The 19,679-nt window shown below is 39.8% G+C and overlaps 1 protein-coding gene across 1 annotated transcript in view; it reads right to left on the bottom strand.

Moving 5' to 3' along the window:
• Window positions 1-19,679, bottom strand: part of nell2a (neural EGFL like 2a) — an 82,176-nt gene that overhangs the window by 31,481 nt on the left and 31,016 nt on the right. Inside the window, 1 exon segment of the mRNA XM_029523235.1 lies at window positions 3,990-4,115. Within this exon segment, the coding sequence (XP_029379095.1) occupies window positions 3,990-4,115 (126 nt within the window).

The following is a 19,679-nucleotide window of genomic DNA, read 5'->3' on the forward strand; positions in this document are numbered from 1 at the left end:
TCGGATCGCCTGCTGTAGGAGGTGCCACCTGCCTTTAGTTGTTGTTGTGTTCTGTGCCGAGTTCTTTGTGATGGTGACTGTCTCAGAGCTGATAGTCCAGTAACTCTGCAGGGAGATTATGGCAGTAATTTGACTGGAGCAGGGGGAAGAGCCATTACATTGAGCCTCTGCATAAGCCTTGGTTTAATCACACAAATTGACTTTTATAACAAGACACATAGCTGTGTATTTCACTACAGTGACTTGGAGGCATTTTAATGAGAAGCCACATAAAATATAGTGACACAATTTAATCCACTGGGTTTTTTCTGTGTATTAATCTTCATTGTGGATCTGGGGAATGAGCTCACAGTGAAAGAAAGACAAATGAGTAAAACAATGAAACTCGCCCCTCAGCTCAGAAGATTAGAGAAAACACACTGACTAAAATCACATAAGTTGCAGTGGCAGTCTAAAGACAATATAGAAAAGGACTGTGTAAGTAGTGAGATCTCTTTCTCTACATAAATCAGAGGAACCCAGAGAAACAGAGGAATCTGCATTTGTTACTCCTTGAAACACCAAACATCACTATTCTATCAAGTTATGCATTTCAGCAGCGTGTTTATGAGAAAGTCATAAAATCATGAAATCTCAACTTTGAGCCATTATTTCATGATTTCCTTTGACAAATGTAAAGAGAAACTCCACTGGGGGGCCCAGCTGGAGCAGGAAATGGGAGTTTTCAGCAGGTGCTCCATGTATTGTTGAGCCTGACAGCTTTAATTTGAGTTCCGATGGCACTGCAGGAAGGCTGCGAGCCTCAATCATCTGGCGTTCTGCGCAGCAAGCAGCCAGCTCCTTCACTCCGCTGCCACTGAGTTAGTTTGCATTGGTGCAAATTGCTTTTTTAATTACAGACATGGAGGAAATGCAGCACGTTGTTGCCTCTTCGGAGATGATGCACACAGGGAGCTACTCAACATCATGTTTCACAAACTGCAAACAACTTGTGAGGAACGATCTGTTCTTCATCACTGCTGAGTGACATTGTGTTATTTTTGACAAAGGGCAGAGTTTTTTTTATTATGGAGAAAGTCTGACTCAGCTTTTACTTATGTTTTACTGTACGTATAGTTCTGCTTTTGGCAGAGAGCGAGAATTTTAAATAGACACACAGTTGGGCTCACAACAGTCCATCTGTGTCTCTGCAATATCCTTACTCCTGACATTGATTTTAGTTTCTCCTTTTGACACATAAATCAGATTGTCAGAGAGATTTCTGCTTGAAATGAAATGCTTAAAATTTCTGTGCAAACGTTTATTTTTGTTCAGACAGATAGATTGAGCCTGGACGGTGTGAAAAAAAATCTGATCAGTTTGTATTTCTGTTGAGCTTCAAGGGTGGGCCCAGCTTTGGCTGAGTAAACCAAGAAATCCAACATACTGTAAACATTCAGATAAAGGTCTGAAGACTGATACATAAATAAAGTGAGCACAAATCAGTTTTAGATCACAGGTGCCTTTTAATAGGGCTCGTGGTGATCAATGGCTTTTTTTTTTTTCTTTTTCTGCACAGATGGGGGACAGTGCCCCGATTTCGCTGCACTGTTGTACATTGTATGACAAAGATTTATCATATCCTAACTTATCTTATCACGTAGAACCTGATTCCTTCAAGTAATAAAATTCCTAAGCACAACATTCAGATTGTGAAACATACATTTACTTTTGATTCTAAGAACTAAAACATTAGGGCTGCTCCAGTAAGTAAGTTTAACATGTTATTATCTGGTTGACTTTAAGCAGCCTCAGCTCCTCCGGGCTGGTGGATTGCAGACTTGTAAACTCCTCGTGTTATTCTCTATTGATGTTGATTGTAGCTGTTGGTTTCATCTTGGTGACAGCCTGCTGGGACATCACCCATTGTGTCATTGTGAAATGCTGTGTTAAAGTCTGCACTTTGGCTGTGAAGGGTGACTCTGACCTCCTCTGCACTGCACATTTCAAGATTTGTGGACTATTTTCCTCTTAATGAAACCATCAAGTTGTATTGAAACTTGAAGCAATGTTCAAGACCATAAACCCATTGGAAAATGTTCACTGAGGTAATAAATGAAGTGAAAAAGGACCAATTTCACATAGACTTCAATACAATCTGACTACTTTTTGCTACCAGCTACCCCCCGATGGCCATTCAATAGAAAGTGTGTTTTTCTTCACTTCGCAGTTCCAGTGTCTGCGTTCAGTTTCATGTTGAGTCTATGGCTTCATCATTTCCAGGTTAAGGTGGCTCTGAAGCAGCGTTCATCCATCCAGTTTTACATCAAACAACAACATTTTGTTGGATGGCTGTCTGTTTCTAAAAGTCTGCTATCTGATTAGTTAGAAACAGCTATGTTTGTCTTTTTACCATACAAGATAAATGGTGCTTTTACAACATGTGTGTTTGCATGTGGTCTGCTCAGTCCTGATGATATAGCAGAGCTCTATTTCTCTCCTGCATGTGAATGTTTGTCTTATCTACTGACAAACTATTGTGGAAGAATCCGTTAAGAACCTCTAAGGCTACAGCCACAATCACCTAAAAAACAGACAGAGAAGAAAGAGAGTGAATCACCCACGCAATCTCTTTCTCTCAGATTGATTTGGTTTGCTTTTGAAATTGACTTTGGTTTCAACTTTGATCAGGAACAAATGGATCTGCTGCCTCCACTCACATTCTCTCTGTTTCTCAAGTTCTCAGCCACTTTCTTCCTCCTTATCACACACACACATACACACTCACGCACAAAAAAAAAAAGCAGAGTCCACAGACATTCTGACACTTCCAAAGAGGCCGTAAGTTAATCTATGTTCCTCTTTTTGTTCAAAGTGACATTTTCAAAGGATAAAAGTCTTCACATGATCTATGGGAATCTCTTTAAAAAACAGCTCTGAGGTTTCACATGTGCCACGTAACAAACAACTGACTTGTCTTCTACCAATATAATAGAGTTCAGGGACGTTTATTCATTAAATGTGGGCAGTTAGGAGTTTGTGCTTTAACAAAACGCAGGCAGATATGCTTCGTCATCTACATAAGGCAACCCCAATCCAAAATTGATTGGACAGCTAACTGCTAGCTTAACTGATTCACAAGACAGATATTGATTTGTGTGTGTGTGTTATATTTTAATTTGTTGCTCCTAATCAGAGAAAAACCAATGACAGTGAATCAAACTCATTCCTCTCCATGCATATTAAATGAATAGACCAAGTAATTGTAGGGTGAAAAACTCAAAGGTAAGCATGTTTACTGTGTGCAAGTGCTGTCTGGAAAAAAACATGAAAAACAAACACAGGGGACTGTACCGAAGAGGACTAAGGCCGCTGTGGAAAAAAAAGTGAGTTCTGAATTTAGACTTTAGTAGACTTTGAGTTGAAAGTCAGATTTCTGAGAAAAAAGTCAGGACTCACTTTTTACAACAGGGGAAACGTTTTAGTGGTGTAAAGGTTTGAGGATCATGCTTCATCACACCCCTCTATATGTCTCCCTCTAATGCCACAGTTTTCTGCAACACTGCTTCCGTATTCTGTCTCACACTCAACTCTGACACTGATAACTCTCAATATTTATATCTGAATGTCTGGCTGCCTCTTGTCTCCATCTCTGGGAGTCTGAACGTCTCCTGGCAGTAGAATTTATCATCATGAAATCAAATATCATCCTCCAGCGTATGACTAAAGATACAAATTAAATCCTTTCTAACTGCCAATAACTTGTTGCTGTTATATAAGATGCTTCTCTTACAAAGCCCTGGCAGTTGATGCCTACAGTGAAGACATATCCCCCCATCCCATAGGGCTCTCCACTCAAACAACTGCAATAAATAATGTTGTCTAATTTGGACCACTTGGAGTCAGTTATCAAACTCGACCACAAAATGGCTGCTGTGGAAGACGAAGCTCACAGAGCCTTCTCTACTTGACTCCAGGCTTTCAAAAGGCAGAGCAGAGCCAGAGCTCACCTGTGCAGGAATAGTCATCGATCCTGATGTAACCAGTATGGCAGATGCACATGAAGGAGCCGGGGGTGTTAACGCACATGGTGTTCTCCCTGCAGTAGTGCTTCCCTTCAGCGCACTCATCAATATCTGAGGAGGAAGGAGGGAGAGGGGGAGAGAGAGGGGGCGGTGGGGGAGGCAAAGCATTGTTACTGTACATGTGAGTTGCTGTCACGCAGTTTTTTGTCAAGTGGCATCAACTTATCTGCAAATAAATCTGTAAATTAACAGTTTTGCTGATTTATTTAAGTCCCTCTCATTAAAAAGCTCAATTTGTCCCTGAGATTAATAGGGCTTCACAGAAAAATTACAAAAACATTTGTTGAGAGACTATTGACACCCTCTTGTGGCGCTGATCAAACATAATCGTGATTTTTTTACATCTATTTTCTGCATGGGTAGCTCAAGCATCAGACCTCAAGTTCGAGCCAAATGATCAATTTTGATTTACTATTTGATTTCCGTGGCCAATGTTGCCAATTGAAGTTCAATGGCTGCATCAGTTTCCTCCTTAAAATCTGTGTTATTTGTTTCTGAGGGTATTTTTTTGAATAACTCAACTTGAATAACTTTTGAATAGGAAAGTTTGTCCCATGAAATACTGTATGGTGCTTCCTAGTTCCATAGAGTGAGTGTGAGCAGAGACGCAGTGGCAGAAGAGTCTGGATTTCAGGAACAAAGAGAAAAGGTGCAACAGACAGGAAAATTGAAGTTAATTATATGTGCCAAAAGAGCTATAATTTGTTTATGCTTGTTGAGTGTATTCGCAAATATTAAAGTGATTTATCACATTTGTTCATGCACATAATCAGTGTTGCATCATCTCAGCTTTTTATTATACAAATAAATGTCCTGACTGCACCGTCTCGTCATCTGGTCTCGTTCTATAAAGTTGGTGCAGCACTTCAGAGATGTCAGAGCCGTAATTGACTTTGGCTTTCATTAATTTCTAATTATGGATAAGACAACATAAATACTGGATGCAGTAACTGCTCTGCTGATCTCTGCTGAAATAGAAAATTATCCAGTTTTGTTTGACAGATTTCAGCTGAGCCGAAAGATATTGTTTATGTTGTTTGCCTGTGGCGTCTAAAATGACACACAGGAGCTTTTTTTTGTTGTTGTTGTTGTTTTATCTAACGACTCAATTTTATGACCCAACGGACTGTATTTAAGGTTTAGATGCAAAAATAATTGGCATTGGGTGAACAGGTTCAACCTAAATTAAGGAGAATGCACTTTCCCAACACTGTTATAGTGACATATCTAATATTATACTGCGGCCTATTTGGGGTATCTGCCCTGTTAGAGGAAGCACCTCATACAGCTACAGAAGGTTCCTTGAGGTTCCAGCGCAGCCAGAGGGAGAGGACCATTTGTCTTCATCAGTGAAAGACAGAGGTTGAAATGCAGGAGGTCCATGAGAGGTGGGCACTGAAGCACTTAAGGCTACACCACTCGATTTTCAATCTATTTAGAGTAAAGCACTCCACATAGTGGAGCTTAGCTGCTTTTCTCCAGACTTCAACTGGCCATTCAGTTAATCTCTGTACTTACTTTGAATGTTGAATGCTAGGAACAGATAGCGAAGGTTGAGAATTATGTCAGGAGGAGAGTTTATTTAAAAGCCTTTGAGCACAACCAAGTGTGTTTTTAATCATTCTGCAACAGGGTAGTGAAGACACAGCCTGCACATATCCACACAGTCCGGACACAGGACGTGTGATCAGGAACCTGTGTGAGTATCCATCCAATATGATTTGTGTGTACTGACTTTGTGAAGGGCACATATACAGTATTTAGTGCACTAACAGCCTTTTCATGTATGGTTTCTGATACTTGATGGAAGCTTCTTTCTGTGTTAGGGTTAGGGTTAAAAAAAAATTGCAGCTTGAGCATGGGGACTTCTTTTATTCTCATGCTGCGTGCTTTGCTATAAACACACTTTCTTATCTCTGTGGAAAAGGCTGAAAGTTTGATGTTCGTCTCTGGGAAAAAAACAAGCATCCCTTCATTTCTATTCACAATCTCCTGCAAAGGCTGCCACAGTATATCACTTCTCGCCTCAAACTTAAAACCTCTGCTCACTGGACCAGATCTCAGTCCTGTTTAACTCTACCTTCCCTTCAAGGGGAGACTGAAGTCAGAAAGACCGGCTTCAAATGCACTTTTAAAAAGTGGAGAAAAGCAGAAGATTTCAATATATGGCTGTCTCATTCTAATGGATAACTTTTTCACTTTAAAGCTATCTTTAAAGCTATTTAAAATCTATTTCTCTTGTTTTTATATCACTCTCTCTGAAGTGCCACTGTTATACTGTCTAGCTGTGTTTTTCCCCTCTACTGTGCTCAGGTACCTGTGCTACAAAGCAGGATTTGGGCGTTTCACAGGTAACTTCAGGTTTAACCCTACGTGTTCAAGGTTACTACAATGGCGGTCCACTTCTTACAGGGCTATATCCCCATGGTAACTTGTGCTAACATCCTAACACCCTCCAAAGCAGGTTAACTTCAGCAGATCATATCAACACCTGTCAAAAGCCCAACTGATTGCTGACCAATCAGATTTCTGTCTTCTGTCAAGCAGTTTTTGCTGTTTGGAACTTTCACATATCGACTGTATCTCTTCTTTGATTTCACACAGGATTCCCGAAAGTGTTGATGCTTTTGCTCTTCTTCGATCACTGTAGCTCAGAATAACATGAGGAGATGTGTAACAGCTAGAAATAAACCAAACCCTCTGATGTCTTTTATTAGAAAAAATATACCTATGGATACACATAACATCTGATGATGTTTCTTGTAATTGATAACTCAGCAAGCCTTTTTCATGTAAACATGGCCATAACCTGACAGGAAAACCTTTGGTTGACTGATAACCTGGTTTGTAATACAGCGTATTAGAACTTTTGCCAATCAATACTTCAATGTCAGCTTGTCTGCTAATGATGCTTTTGTGTCATCTCCCAGCCCAGGCCCAGACTCTTCCGTCTCCTATTAATAACACAATAGTCCTGGATGCAGTAGAAATCTAGTAGATGGTTTTCTCCGCCTCCAGCAGTGACTTTGACCATTCCTGCCATTAAAATTTCAAATGGCAGCCATAGTACTCCCACTGCTTAGCAAAAGAGTATAATTAAATATTCATATGCAACACTTGATTCAAAAGTTAAAAGTCAAACTAGATTTGTAGAGAATTAAAGGTTGTCTTTCCAGCTGTAAAACTGTTGTAAGGGTGACTTTTATGTCTGTCCTTGGCAATGGAGATATTGAAAAGCCTCTGTATCATAGTGACCTTTCTTTCATCACACCACCATACATTCTCTTTGCTCTCTGTATCGCACTGTGTGCTGGACCTTCCTTTGCAGTCATCAGGAAATGGGTCTCTCATGTCATTCATTTATAAAGCTTCCTAAATGCCTCAGTCCCCTGCTGTCATTTAATTTTGGTATCTGCCTTACACAATCCAATAACTGCTTAAACCTCAATATCTCTGTTGTCCAACCTAATATTGACACAAATGGTTTCAGGTACTATGCATAATTTAAATGCAATGAGCAGGAAACACCCCTCAGACTATATCAGTATTACTTTGCTGGAAAATTTTAAAGTGTTATTATTCACTGTATTTCAATATTTCTATTCTTTGTTTCTCAGTTTTCAGGATTGTGCATTCATCTTGTCTTTATTGAATTCGTGTTGTTCTCAGATCTTTGGATGTCAGTGAGACTGCCTGATTAAATGGGGATAAAGAGGAATATTTTACAGTCACTCTGGCTGTGTGACATATATACAGTCCTTTACGGGTATAATAAAAGACTGATAATACCTGTGTAGGTTTGCAGAGCCACATTGCACATTGGTTGCCAAACGTATGCACAAGAGCCATTAGTGGCATCAGCTCTTCAGCTTTATGTCCACTTAGCCACTTTAAGCTTCCTGTTGTGCTTATTTTTCCAGCACGTACTGTAAAAGGATGAATCTTACCATTCCCATATAAAACTTCAGGCGGCCGTTTCCAGCAAACGAGCTTGGACAAGGAGAGTGAACCCTAACTGCCTAACATTAAACACCAGAGAGGTAAAAGGGTGATGAAACGCCGCAGTTCTCTGGGGCAAGCACATTATCGAATGCCTAAAACTTTGATTCTAGGGGGACATTTAGAAAGAACTGCTGTTTTGCTGGCCTCATTCAGACACTTTGTTCATACCAGGTGATAACCTGCTTTGCTCGAACTAATCAGTTGATAAAACTGGCATATTTATCCCACCCATGTCATCTCCCGTTGCCATGGAAGCTGCAGCAGCAGTTTCTAAGAAATAGAAATTTTTTACAATGGTCAAGGAAATATGTTGAGGTTGGAGTTGCTATTTCTATAAGCAGACTATGGCCAGCGTGACTGCTTTTCAGCTTTTATTTTTCATAATTGTAGCAAATTAGATGGCTGGCATGGTGGGAAGATGTTGTGAGGCAGCCGTCTGGAAGGGGGTTAACATCCATGTTGCCCTGCTCCACTGTAAGTACATGGGCTTTTTGCTAACATGTCAGCACAATAACTTGATAACCAAACAGTATGTCAGGCCTGTGTTCATATGACTCTGATTTGGAGCACTTCTGGTCCCTCGCAATTAAAACTGAGTTAGTGCAGCTTTAAGAATATCATTTATTAGATTGTCCTTTGTTTTTCCTTCTCACTCTCGTGATTCCATATTTGGATCCATATTAGCTGTTGCCTTAGCAACAGCTATTCCTGGGGTCTAACTGGATGCCAACCCATCAGACAGAAGATGCACAACACTGCCAGGGTAAACAAAATAATCTTGATAATGTGATGCAACCAAACGCAATTCGATGCAAATCCAAGTTGTCCCAAACAAACCCGGCTGTGTTATGTGCTTCAGGGCCTCGTTCCTGTTGATAGTACGGGTGAAATGTAGGCACTTTTTGAAAGACACGAAACGTAGTCCTTGACATTATCAGTTTATTATTCATTCACTGTATTCAGTGTCTGTGGGTGCACAACAAGACATTCACCCTGAATATGTTCTATGCCAGATGCCTTTGCGAAGAGCACTTGAAATTGAATTTCACTAGATTTGCATTGGCATTCACTCTGCTAGCATTTCCTTGGGTAGAGCACCGCCCACCACCGTGCAAACTAAGAGCACCTACCTACAACTGTGGCATTCGCATTTCCTTGGCCTTCTTCCTTTCACAGTTTCATCAATACCTACTGCCTCCAGCTATTCAAAAGCTGCACAGATAAGTGAAGCGGGCAGACAATCGCCCCACCATCTCTGAAAGTACATGTGTCCTTCACTAAATGAATAGAGGCTAATTAAACTGACTGGCTTTGAGACAAAGAGAAAATAAAGCCGACATTTAGAGCGGCTGGAAGGAAAATGGGAACTTAAGGAAAGGACAGATAGCCACACAGGTAAAGGGAAGAAGAACATTAGAGACAATGACAGAGTCAAGACAAAAAGTACTGTAGCTAGCCAGAAAGAAGTCATGTGACAGCTGCAGTGAATGACTGAGATAGTGAAGTAGTTTAAGCAGTAGTAAGTAGTAGTATCCAGTGTGTGTATATCAATACATATGTATATACATATACATATATACACACATATGCCTAGATGTGTGTATGAAATATACAAATCTATGTACATGCATGTGCATATGAATGTATGTATATATACGTGTATGTATGTGAGTACATGCATATGTGAACATTGCACATGCAACATGGCTGCTATCATATTCTGTGCTATTTTGCTGCTAAGCGGATATTCTGCTGCTCTGCAGATAATACTGTTTAAATTTTAAATTTAACTTAATGTTTGTTTTAAAGACATTTTATCTTTTCAGAGAGATTCCAGCCAAAAAAAGATTATTCTGATTTTGACAGGCCGCCTTTGTCCAATGCCAACTGGGACTGGCCACAGATCCCCCCTAACCACCTTAACAGATACGTTTTATAAATAATGAACGGATGGAGTTTAGAAAGAAAAACAGATTTTATATGGCAGAGGAATATAAGTGAGAAGAAAGCAAAAGGCATTAAATATCACGAAGACAAAGAAAGTACGAGAGAAAATTCAATCTCTGCTGCCATAATGGTAACCTTGAGCAGAGGTCTTAGGTGACTGCCTCCCTGCTCTGTGATTGGCTACTCGTGGGCTGCTTTGATTTAGAGCCCATTAACTGTAAGACACCATCCATCGCACCCTCAGTGACAGCAGTTACGTTCGCTAAAACAATATGTTAGGAAGTGAGATGATGAGGGGCTACACATGCACGTGTGGGGAGGGAGTGACCATCTCCATCTCCATTAACGCACTCCATTTTCTTGATTGGCCTGTCACATGAATACACGTGATGCAGCAAGTAAAGATGGCTGGCCTGAAGTAAGTGGTGGCTCTTATCGCTGAATGGAGTGACTGTGGGTCAAGCTGTTGCCACACCATGACGGATGGCTACAAAACGACTGCGTTCTTTTTTTTTTTGCCACCTTTATGCATTCCTGCATGGTAAATCCATCATAGTTGTACAGGAGGAGGGTGGGTATCCTTGAATATTAGTTCCACACCTTAACACCTTTTATCTTTAAATATGCTACTGTAGCATGCACAAAGTAAACCAAAAACTAGTTTAGATATTTAACTCTCTTCTGACGCTCTTCTAACTTTCTCTCTGAGTGACAGCTAAATGTAAGCCTAGCTGAAACCACAGGACACTGGACATTGAGATGACTTTCTCTTTAATTTATGTGTTTGATGACTTTTCCAGATCGCACAGCTGGTAGAAAACCAGGATTTAACCATATATGGTCCACCTATGTACCAGGCTTGGACCCATCTTGACCCATAGTCTTGTTTAGACAAGCTTGTAGAAGAAACCTCTAAAAAAAGTTACAGCAGCTTTTACTGAGGTTCCATCTGCTACTGCTGTTTACTGTGAAGCCAAAACTGTTTGTGTACCCTGATCTAGTAAGTAATGCGTAGTAGTGATATCTATACATGGAAACCTTTAACGTTACTACAGATGCAATGCATAAGTGTTCGTATAATTTTGGATGTGCATATTTGTTCTGGGATTTTTCATATTCCAAATATTGCTTTTACCACAACTATACACATGTGGACTGACAGTTTATTCCTCTGTGCCCATACAGCAGGCAGTTTCTAATAGGGAGCATTCCCGCTATCTGTGTTTCATACCGCAGTACACAAAGGTCTGTGAGTAGAGCGATAACACTGCCATTGCCTTTGGATATCCCACAAAGACGCGCAAATCTGTGCCATTCCACCAGCGGACTTGCTCTTTATCTCTCCTTCTTTCTGTCTGTTTCTCATCTGTCCATCCCTTTCCCCAACCAGTTCACTCACTCAAGCAGATGGTTTTCAATAAATGGCAGAGGGATGAGGCACGCCAAAATATTGTCTGATATTACTCAGTAGCAAGTTCCCCTGCGGCCAGATATATAGCAGCCTGAGCGAAGAGCAGAGAGGCAGAGCTGTCCCTGTCGGCCCAACAGTGTCTCACTCAGCAAATTATCTCCACAGCTGGCCTTGGTTCCTCATGGCTGGAGAAAGGTGTCAGAGAATGTTACATGATGCCTCTTTTGCTTTATGGCAGCTGTGATTAGGTCAAATATCGAATTTCCATCAGTGGGTTCAGCCTGTGTGAAAAATAATTCTTTGATTGTGAAAAATTTGAATCAGTTTAAAAGCTGTATGTGATACATTTTTATGCGATCATCAAGTTTTTGAAATTAAGTTTTCATTTTCTGAAAAATAAAACAATCTTGCAGTCCATGTGGTGGGAGCAGGATCATATTTTAATGCGACAGCTGCAGGGAACGAAAGCTGACGGTGCACATTGGGGCTTTAATGGCACCGGATCAATGAAAGCAAACCGGTACAGCAAGAAACAGTGGACAGCAAGAAACATCATGACGGAATCAACATCCTCACACCTCACAATAACTGTCCCTTTACTTGTCACTATGTCGTACTGCCGGATAGTAGGGCTTCAACAAACCAAATTACTACTTTAAAGGAAATAACAGTGAACAAAAAAAAAAAAAACAACAACAAAAAAAACCTCTGGAAAATGAATTTCCTTGAAGTGAAAGCAAGCAGCTATCGGTTTCTTTTTTGGGTCATTACCTGAACAGGAAGCACGGATACACTTTATTAAGAGAAAACTCTTTTCATCCATCCAAGATGAACAGTCCTAAATAAACTGGCTCTAAAAAACCCAAAACAAATATGCAAAACGTCACTGCCAATTTGGGCAAGAGCAGGAGCCAATTAAAATGAGTGAGTGGAAAGAAACCCATTAGGACACAACAAGAGTGAAAATCTGTATTCTGAGAGCACAGTCTTTGTATAAATACCAGACGCTCACACTGTGATCAATCACTGTAAAAACTACCTGACTTAGAACAATGAACGTCAAATGATAAAAAGATGGGGGAGGAGGTGTGCGTAGGTGTGTGTGACAAGTCGCTGTGTCTGATTCTCGCTGTTTGCACATGATCCCTGCATATTCAACAAATCACAGCCTTACTATTTCCACATGGGAATGAAATTCCATCCAATTTAACAACACTCAAGGATCCTTTCACACAAACATCCACCAGGCCTTCGATTGTGGCATCAAGCGTGTGTGTGTCTCTGTCTCACATTAGACACGCACTTAGCATGCTTCGATTTAGCAAGAATTTAATGAAGGGCAGCGCGTTTTTTCAACCAAACAGCCTTGTTTACGTGGCGTGAGCGCGATTGGGGTTCTGCTCTATGCTGTGGCCCTCATTAATCTGGGATACGATTTTCCACCACGTGTAAATCGATGGAGCATCATCATTCATCACTCTTCACTCTGTGACCAAGTGCAGCATGTAGGGCCAGAGGTCTGAACAATGAGTAACAAGGAGCAGGAACAGCAATCAGAGCTCAAAGAAAGGCTGACAACAAATCAAACACATGTTCTGTAATAATTTAATTTAATTCTTGTGTATGTTAGCTGTAAAGGACACACTTACTACAGTTTTTAATGGAAGGATGCATGCTAATGGAGCTTAGAGGTCCATTAAGGAGCTTGAAATCTATCTGTATTTTGGATGTAAATTAATGAGATGCTAATAATATTAAAAGCTGCACAGTAACCAAAACAACAAAGTTCTTGTGAGGGAATAATTTTGAACCCCTGAATGAAGTGAATCAAAGAAGTAAATGTGCATATTCCTGGGGGATTGAACTGAGATGAAATATCTTATAGCAATCAATATCCAAAATGATCTTTAATTGAGCATTATAAATCATATGCGATATCAATATTTAATTACACTGATTATTGCAACCAGTACATTACCAGTAGATACCATTTGAACCTGGAGCCAATAGTTGGGCAATTTTAAATTGGGACTGACACTTTTTGAGATCACATGTATGTAAAACAGTAATGCAGAATCACAAAATCTCTCTGAAACGTAACAATGTAACAAACGTAACAAGCCATAAATGGAAACACTTCACCTGAGCATAAAGCAGTGAATGATTTAGGAGAGATCTGATCTAAAAATGCAAAGAAAGGAAACGTTTCCCATGTGGCATTTGAAGGATAGTGGTTGAGCATTACTGAGATACTGTTATTTACACTGAAGAGAGAGTGTCTGGATGATGGCGGCACTGTCTGCTTTGGGTGACATTTCCGTGGGGTCACAGAGGTGAGATGTGTGTTAACAAACACAGCCGGTCATTATATGCATGTGTTTCCATGTGTGCATTTGATTCATCTGTGTGTGTACGTGAGAGGGGATGGGGGAGTGGAGGGGGGTCAGGACCCTAACAGGTGGGGAGCTCAGAGGCCCGGGTCTCATCCCGTCAGTGATTGTGTTTTGGAGCAGGCCATGCTCTTCAGTCAGTGCCAATTAGCCTGCTGCTACCTTATGACATTCAAAAAATAGCAGCGGGTATCAGTTCACGTTCACACGAGATTTTCTTATATGCAAACACACACATACTCTGTCGTGGCTTAAAGGTGATGAAATCCCTTTCTGCGCTCAAACGGCACTGACCTTTTTAATCATTTATACTACATACATTAAACCTGACTATTGCAGAAACTATCATCATGCCATCATGATATTTAGCCCACCCATTCAGTCATTTTCACTTACGTGCACAAACTGAGCTTTATAGACATCAACACTATTTCAAAACAAAATATTAATGCAACATTGAAAGCTTTATGCAATTTCCATCACTATTTGTGCTACATTGGCATTTCCCAATTTCTCTCTGGATAGATATTGCAAGTCCACAAGTTCCTTGTTTGGTTCAAGCCATGCTTCCTCCAAAAAGGAAGCACGGGAAACAGAAATCTGAATGCTGCGTGTTCTTTTGTATTATTTGGTTGGATGATGTGTCCCCAGTCTCTTCACTGCACATCCTTTTTCCTCCAAACACATCAAAGAAAATGGGAAACAAAGTAAATAATCCACTCGTTTCATGCTAACAGCGGCCATCACTGCACTCGCTCTCTCTCTATTCTCTTGCAGGAGCTAGAGACGCTTTGTACCATCCATCATTGGTCAAAAGTTGGTGCCCTGTGGGCTCCATGAGTTTAGCCAGAATGATTGGTAAATCCAGGGGACACTCAGACACTATGACAGCGAATTGAGTTTGATGTCACTCTGTTTGGGATGTAAAAAATAAACCTGATGAAATACACCCAGTGTTTTACTTGTTACTGTTTGATGCTGTTGCTGATCTAGTTTCAACCAAAATAGTACAAAAATATGTTTTTTTGAAATTAATTTTCTCATCTATTTGAAAAAGATAAGTTAAGATGGAGCCCTGTTCACCCTTGTACATCAGCCATCCCTGCTCTTAATGGTTCATAGAGTTTGATGACATCATTTCCAGCATAGGTTTGACTTTCTTCTTCCTGATAAAAGGTCTCCTCCGTTTGTATCATTGAAAACACCTCTGTGGGTCTGGAGAGCCCTTAACAATATTTCTGGTAAATCTGTGTGCTGGTTTGTCCAGTGAGTTTTCTCTTTAATCCCTTAATAAAGCCTTTTATTCATGCAACTTTATTTTCTTATTTTTTAATGCATTTAATATATTTAATATTTATAAGATAATACAGCCCAAAACCAGCATTGCAGCAACACAGTCGAGAAACAATTCCAGCAAAAGCACAATTTGCTCCACTTATTGTTTGTTAAAAGCTACAGTGTCCAGTTGTGCTGGGAGGTTAATATATTTCTGACCAATTTAAAAAAAAAAAAAAATTCAGACTGCCACCAATAGGTCAGGAATTCAGCGAGTAAAGGGAGACAGATTTTGGAAGTTGTTGTCTTTTTAGGGATCGGCTGTGGGGAGATCCCATGCTCACAGCTTTTTCTAACTACATGCCAACCAATGTAACTGCAATATAATATGTAAGAGTGTTGCACACAGTCGACAATATGCACTGCCCCTGATAAATAAAGCAAGTTTGTATTATAGCAATATCTTGGATTGGCCTGACATAAAAATAGAATCCTGTTTCACACTTTGTCTCTTTCTATTTTCTCTATTTTACAGAATATCATTTGGTATTTCACATCTCCTATATGGATGCCACAAAAAAAAAGAAAAAAACAACAAAAAACAAAAAACACCCAAGCTCTCTGAGCAATCCTGACAGAATTTCTGAAGTAGGGCATTTCAAAAACCAGACAACAATGGGAAATGTCTTTCTGCCTGCAGTCCCCCATATTGGTGAGATGAATAATGGTATTATCTCTACACGTTGAACTATACTGATTGTTCAATTTAGAGACAATCACACAGTCTGTCACTTCTCCACTGTTCGCCCCTCTGTCTAATTCTTTCCTAAACACATGCACACATGTAGCAAAATAGGCCTTTAGCCTGAGTGAGCTCTGAGGATGGAGAAAAAAAAAAAACTGGGCTCTTTTTCTGTTGGAGAACTCAGCGTTCAAACACCACACATACACAGATATGCACGTGCACACGCAGACACGCACACACACACACTGAGACTTACACAAAGACAGGGCTAGTATCCCCCTGAGTTTTCCCTACTGCTGCTTCTATGAAAAATTTACACAGGAGTGATCTCATCGGCTATTTTCAGCCCATCTCTGACCTAGGAATGTTTTAAAGAGCTGGTACCTGTCTCTGCTTTCTGTAATGGATGCCTTTACGTTTGACAACACCCAAAAAATGTTGTGCATGTGCAAGTGTCTACATAAAAACCAATGTGTGTGTGTGTGTGTGGGGTGGGGGGGGGGTTTGTTTGTCTGCGTGTTTTTGTGTCTTTCCGTTTCATGATCTCCCCGCTGTGTTCAATAAACAAAATTTCCTCCAACTTCGACTTCACATCTCATCTTGCAGGCATGCGTTGAAACTCATCTAGAAGTGAAAGCAGGCGACTTCACAGATTTTTCTGTACATCTCCTCCCAGCCACAAAAAGGCATATCCATTAAATGAACACAAGCAATCTCATCCATCCACAGGATCTCAAATGATTTGGCAAAACGGACCTATTTTCCACACAGGACACACACATTCATGTGTAGTAAATGAGTTACAGAGTCACACAGAAAATCAATTTCTTTTGAGAGAAGTCCATCACCAAATGGAGTCAATTTCAGGTTTCTCTGGTGTCTCTGATGCAAACACTCACCACAAACACTGCCATTCAATTTCATAGTGAGAGCAAGGCCACTTTTGAGTGGAATAGTCTGGGTCTGAAGTGTTAGTGTTGGAGGTTCAAGTCTGTCTGCTTGTGCTTACTTTCACACAGTAGTCATGGGGTGGGCTGCTCTATCCTGTTCTTCATAATATAATGCTGATAGTGTTTCAGCAGCTCTGGTGTTGCACATGTTGCACATAGTGATGACAAAAAAAAAACCATCAAACTGTAAAAAAAAAAAAAAAGTTTCTCTGTCAGGCATGAAAAAAAGGTTAATGTGTGTGGAACAAATTTAGGTTTGACTCCAGACCAATTAGGGGTCAAACATTCTCCATAATTTTTTACCCTCCTCTTTGGCAGTAGTATTAAATAGGTGTTTAAAAACTATTTTCAAAGAAGTACATTTAGCTTCCACCTTCATGAAACTGGGGCATAAAACCTCCCAAACCTCCTGTTTAGACCTCAGCCTGTAAAAGCAGATGTAGACTCTGCTGAAGTCTGTGCCTTTAACCTGCATTTTGTCTAACAACCATCAGGGGGGAACTCCAGTGGATGCTCTAACACATCTATATCTATATATATTAAAAAAAATGATTCAAAATCAAAAAGATGGTGACAACCAAATTACTATCCTGAGCCTTCAAAATGAAAGCTCACAAACCAATGGGTGACGTCACAGAGGGCTGCCAAGAGAGGCATTATTGATTTTTTTATTTGGACATTTAGGAGGTGCAACGTGATCTATACAAACACTGACTTGTTACTACTTAGAAAACACAGGCAGGAGACTCCTTTCATCTCTTTTTGTTTTCCTCCAATTCATGTTATCTATCTCTTTAGCTATGAGATTAAAGACATTTTTCAGAATTTTAATATATATCTACAAATCTGAAATGAAATCGACCAAATTATTTCTAATATACTGAAAACCTGAGAACATGCAAAGTCCACACAAAAAGATCCCACAACCTTTTTGCTGTGAGGCAACAGCTCGAACCAATATCCCGTCATGCTGCCCGACCTAAGAAAATTATTAATTAAAAAAGCATACATTAATGAAACTGTCCAAAACCAAAAGATATTCCATTTACTATTACAGACACGTAATTATTAATATAAGAGCAGGTTTGTGCTATCAACTGCATAGAATATAGTTTTATATTACACATTTTGCTTGAATGTGAGATTTCAAAATGCCAAGTTGAGTGAGGGTTGTGGTGTATGAAAAGAAAGCCGCATCAGACAAAAACACTTTAGTGCTGCTGAACTGTACTTCAGCACTGCTTGAGTAAATGTTAATCACTTTCCAGTAGAGCCTGAATTATGTTTTTAAAGAGACCACAGTTACACACTGTTATTTGTCCACTAGTCCACCTACAACCCATCTCATCCCAGCCCATTAATTTAAGACAGATTACATCTTTAATTATACAGATTCCCTCGGACTAATTACTTGGGCAACTGCTGACGTGTAAATTAATGTCAGATGTGAGAAGTTGTGAACTACTGTATCACTCTTTAGTTTAGCAAAGTGGTTACTGTGACAAAAAGCTTTGTGGCTGCACTGACCCTTTAGCTTCATCTCGATGAAGGTGAGAGGAATTTTATTACATGCAGTGTATGAACTGTGGATATATATATATATATATATATATATATCAGCCAAGGCATTTGCTCACAAATTGCAAGTGCACACACACAATGAAACGGGGAAGATCAAGAAGGCCGCATATTGACAGAGCAGCTGTCAAGGTCATATACAGAAGAATCTGAATAACTTTGATGCCATGTTTGCTTATTAATACCAGGTCTGCACGGGCGTGGCAGTTGCAACATGATGTTTACTACATATTTTACTACTGGGTAGCATTGGAGATGATAAAGTCATTACTTTTTAATGATGCATCTGGTAGAATTCAGTCAAGATGTGAGATGAAAAATGCAGCTGAAGAATCATCAGTTAAGTGAGTTTGAACTCTGAGATTGCTTTTCAGTGACCCACTCAGTGGGATACGGAGCTTCTTCTTTTTTTCTTCTTTTTGAGCATGCAATGTGAGCCATTCAGAGGGCAATCAAGTAAAGCATTGTCTGGTTTTATAGGACAGCAGTGTTGATGTTATAAACTGCAGGTTTGCTTGTGAGTGTATCATCGCTGGATGCATCTGAGCTTTTGAATGCAATCAGTAAGGAATGACCTCATCGATGGATAGATGGCATGGATTTAATCACTGCTGTAGCAAAGTGACACTGAATACATGCAACCATAAAGACCCTAAGCATGTTTTTATGTCACAAAGAGATCATCTGACTAAGAGAAACATTATTCTCTGAAAATACATTCATAAATTCAGTTATATATCGTGGGCCAAAATCATGAGAGGATTACAGTCTACCATCACAAAAGGATTATGTGATAAAAGGAGGAATCCAACAAAGTGTTGTCAAGGTTATTCAGAAAAATGTCGACATTATTTTGCGTGGTCCATTTATTTAAAAAATTCAGTCAAACGGACAAAATCACTCCAAATATGTATTTTTTAAAAACAACACCACTGTGACAAACAAGCCAAAATTTTGAAGGAAATTCCTCATGTCAGGTGAGCGGAGAGCAACATGGTGCCTTCATCAAACATTAAAAGGAAATGTAGGAACAAAGACATACAGCTTGAATTTTGAAACGCTTATCTAATGTTTTGTGTTTCATGCAGCCAATATTTAGTGGTTATTTCTATGTTGTTCTGGAACAAAAATAAGTAAATGGTGTATTTTGAAAAGTGGAAAAGAATCAACAATGTTTCCAATTATGCTGACAGCAAGATAGGCAATAAAGAGAAAAAACATAAGAAGAGCTCAAGAAATCACCTATAATACTCATTTAATGCCCAAAGCAAGATCATTGTAGGAGGGCATTCGCTTCCCTCACCTCCACATTGTCAT

The sequence above is a fragment of the Echeneis naucrates genome, chromosome 16 (assembly GCF_900963305.1).
Source record: "Echeneis naucrates chromosome 16, fEcheNa1.1, whole genome shotgun sequence".
NCBI classification, from domain to species: Eukaryota; Metazoa; Chordata; class Actinopteri; order Carangiformes; family Echeneidae; genus Echeneis; species Echeneis naucrates.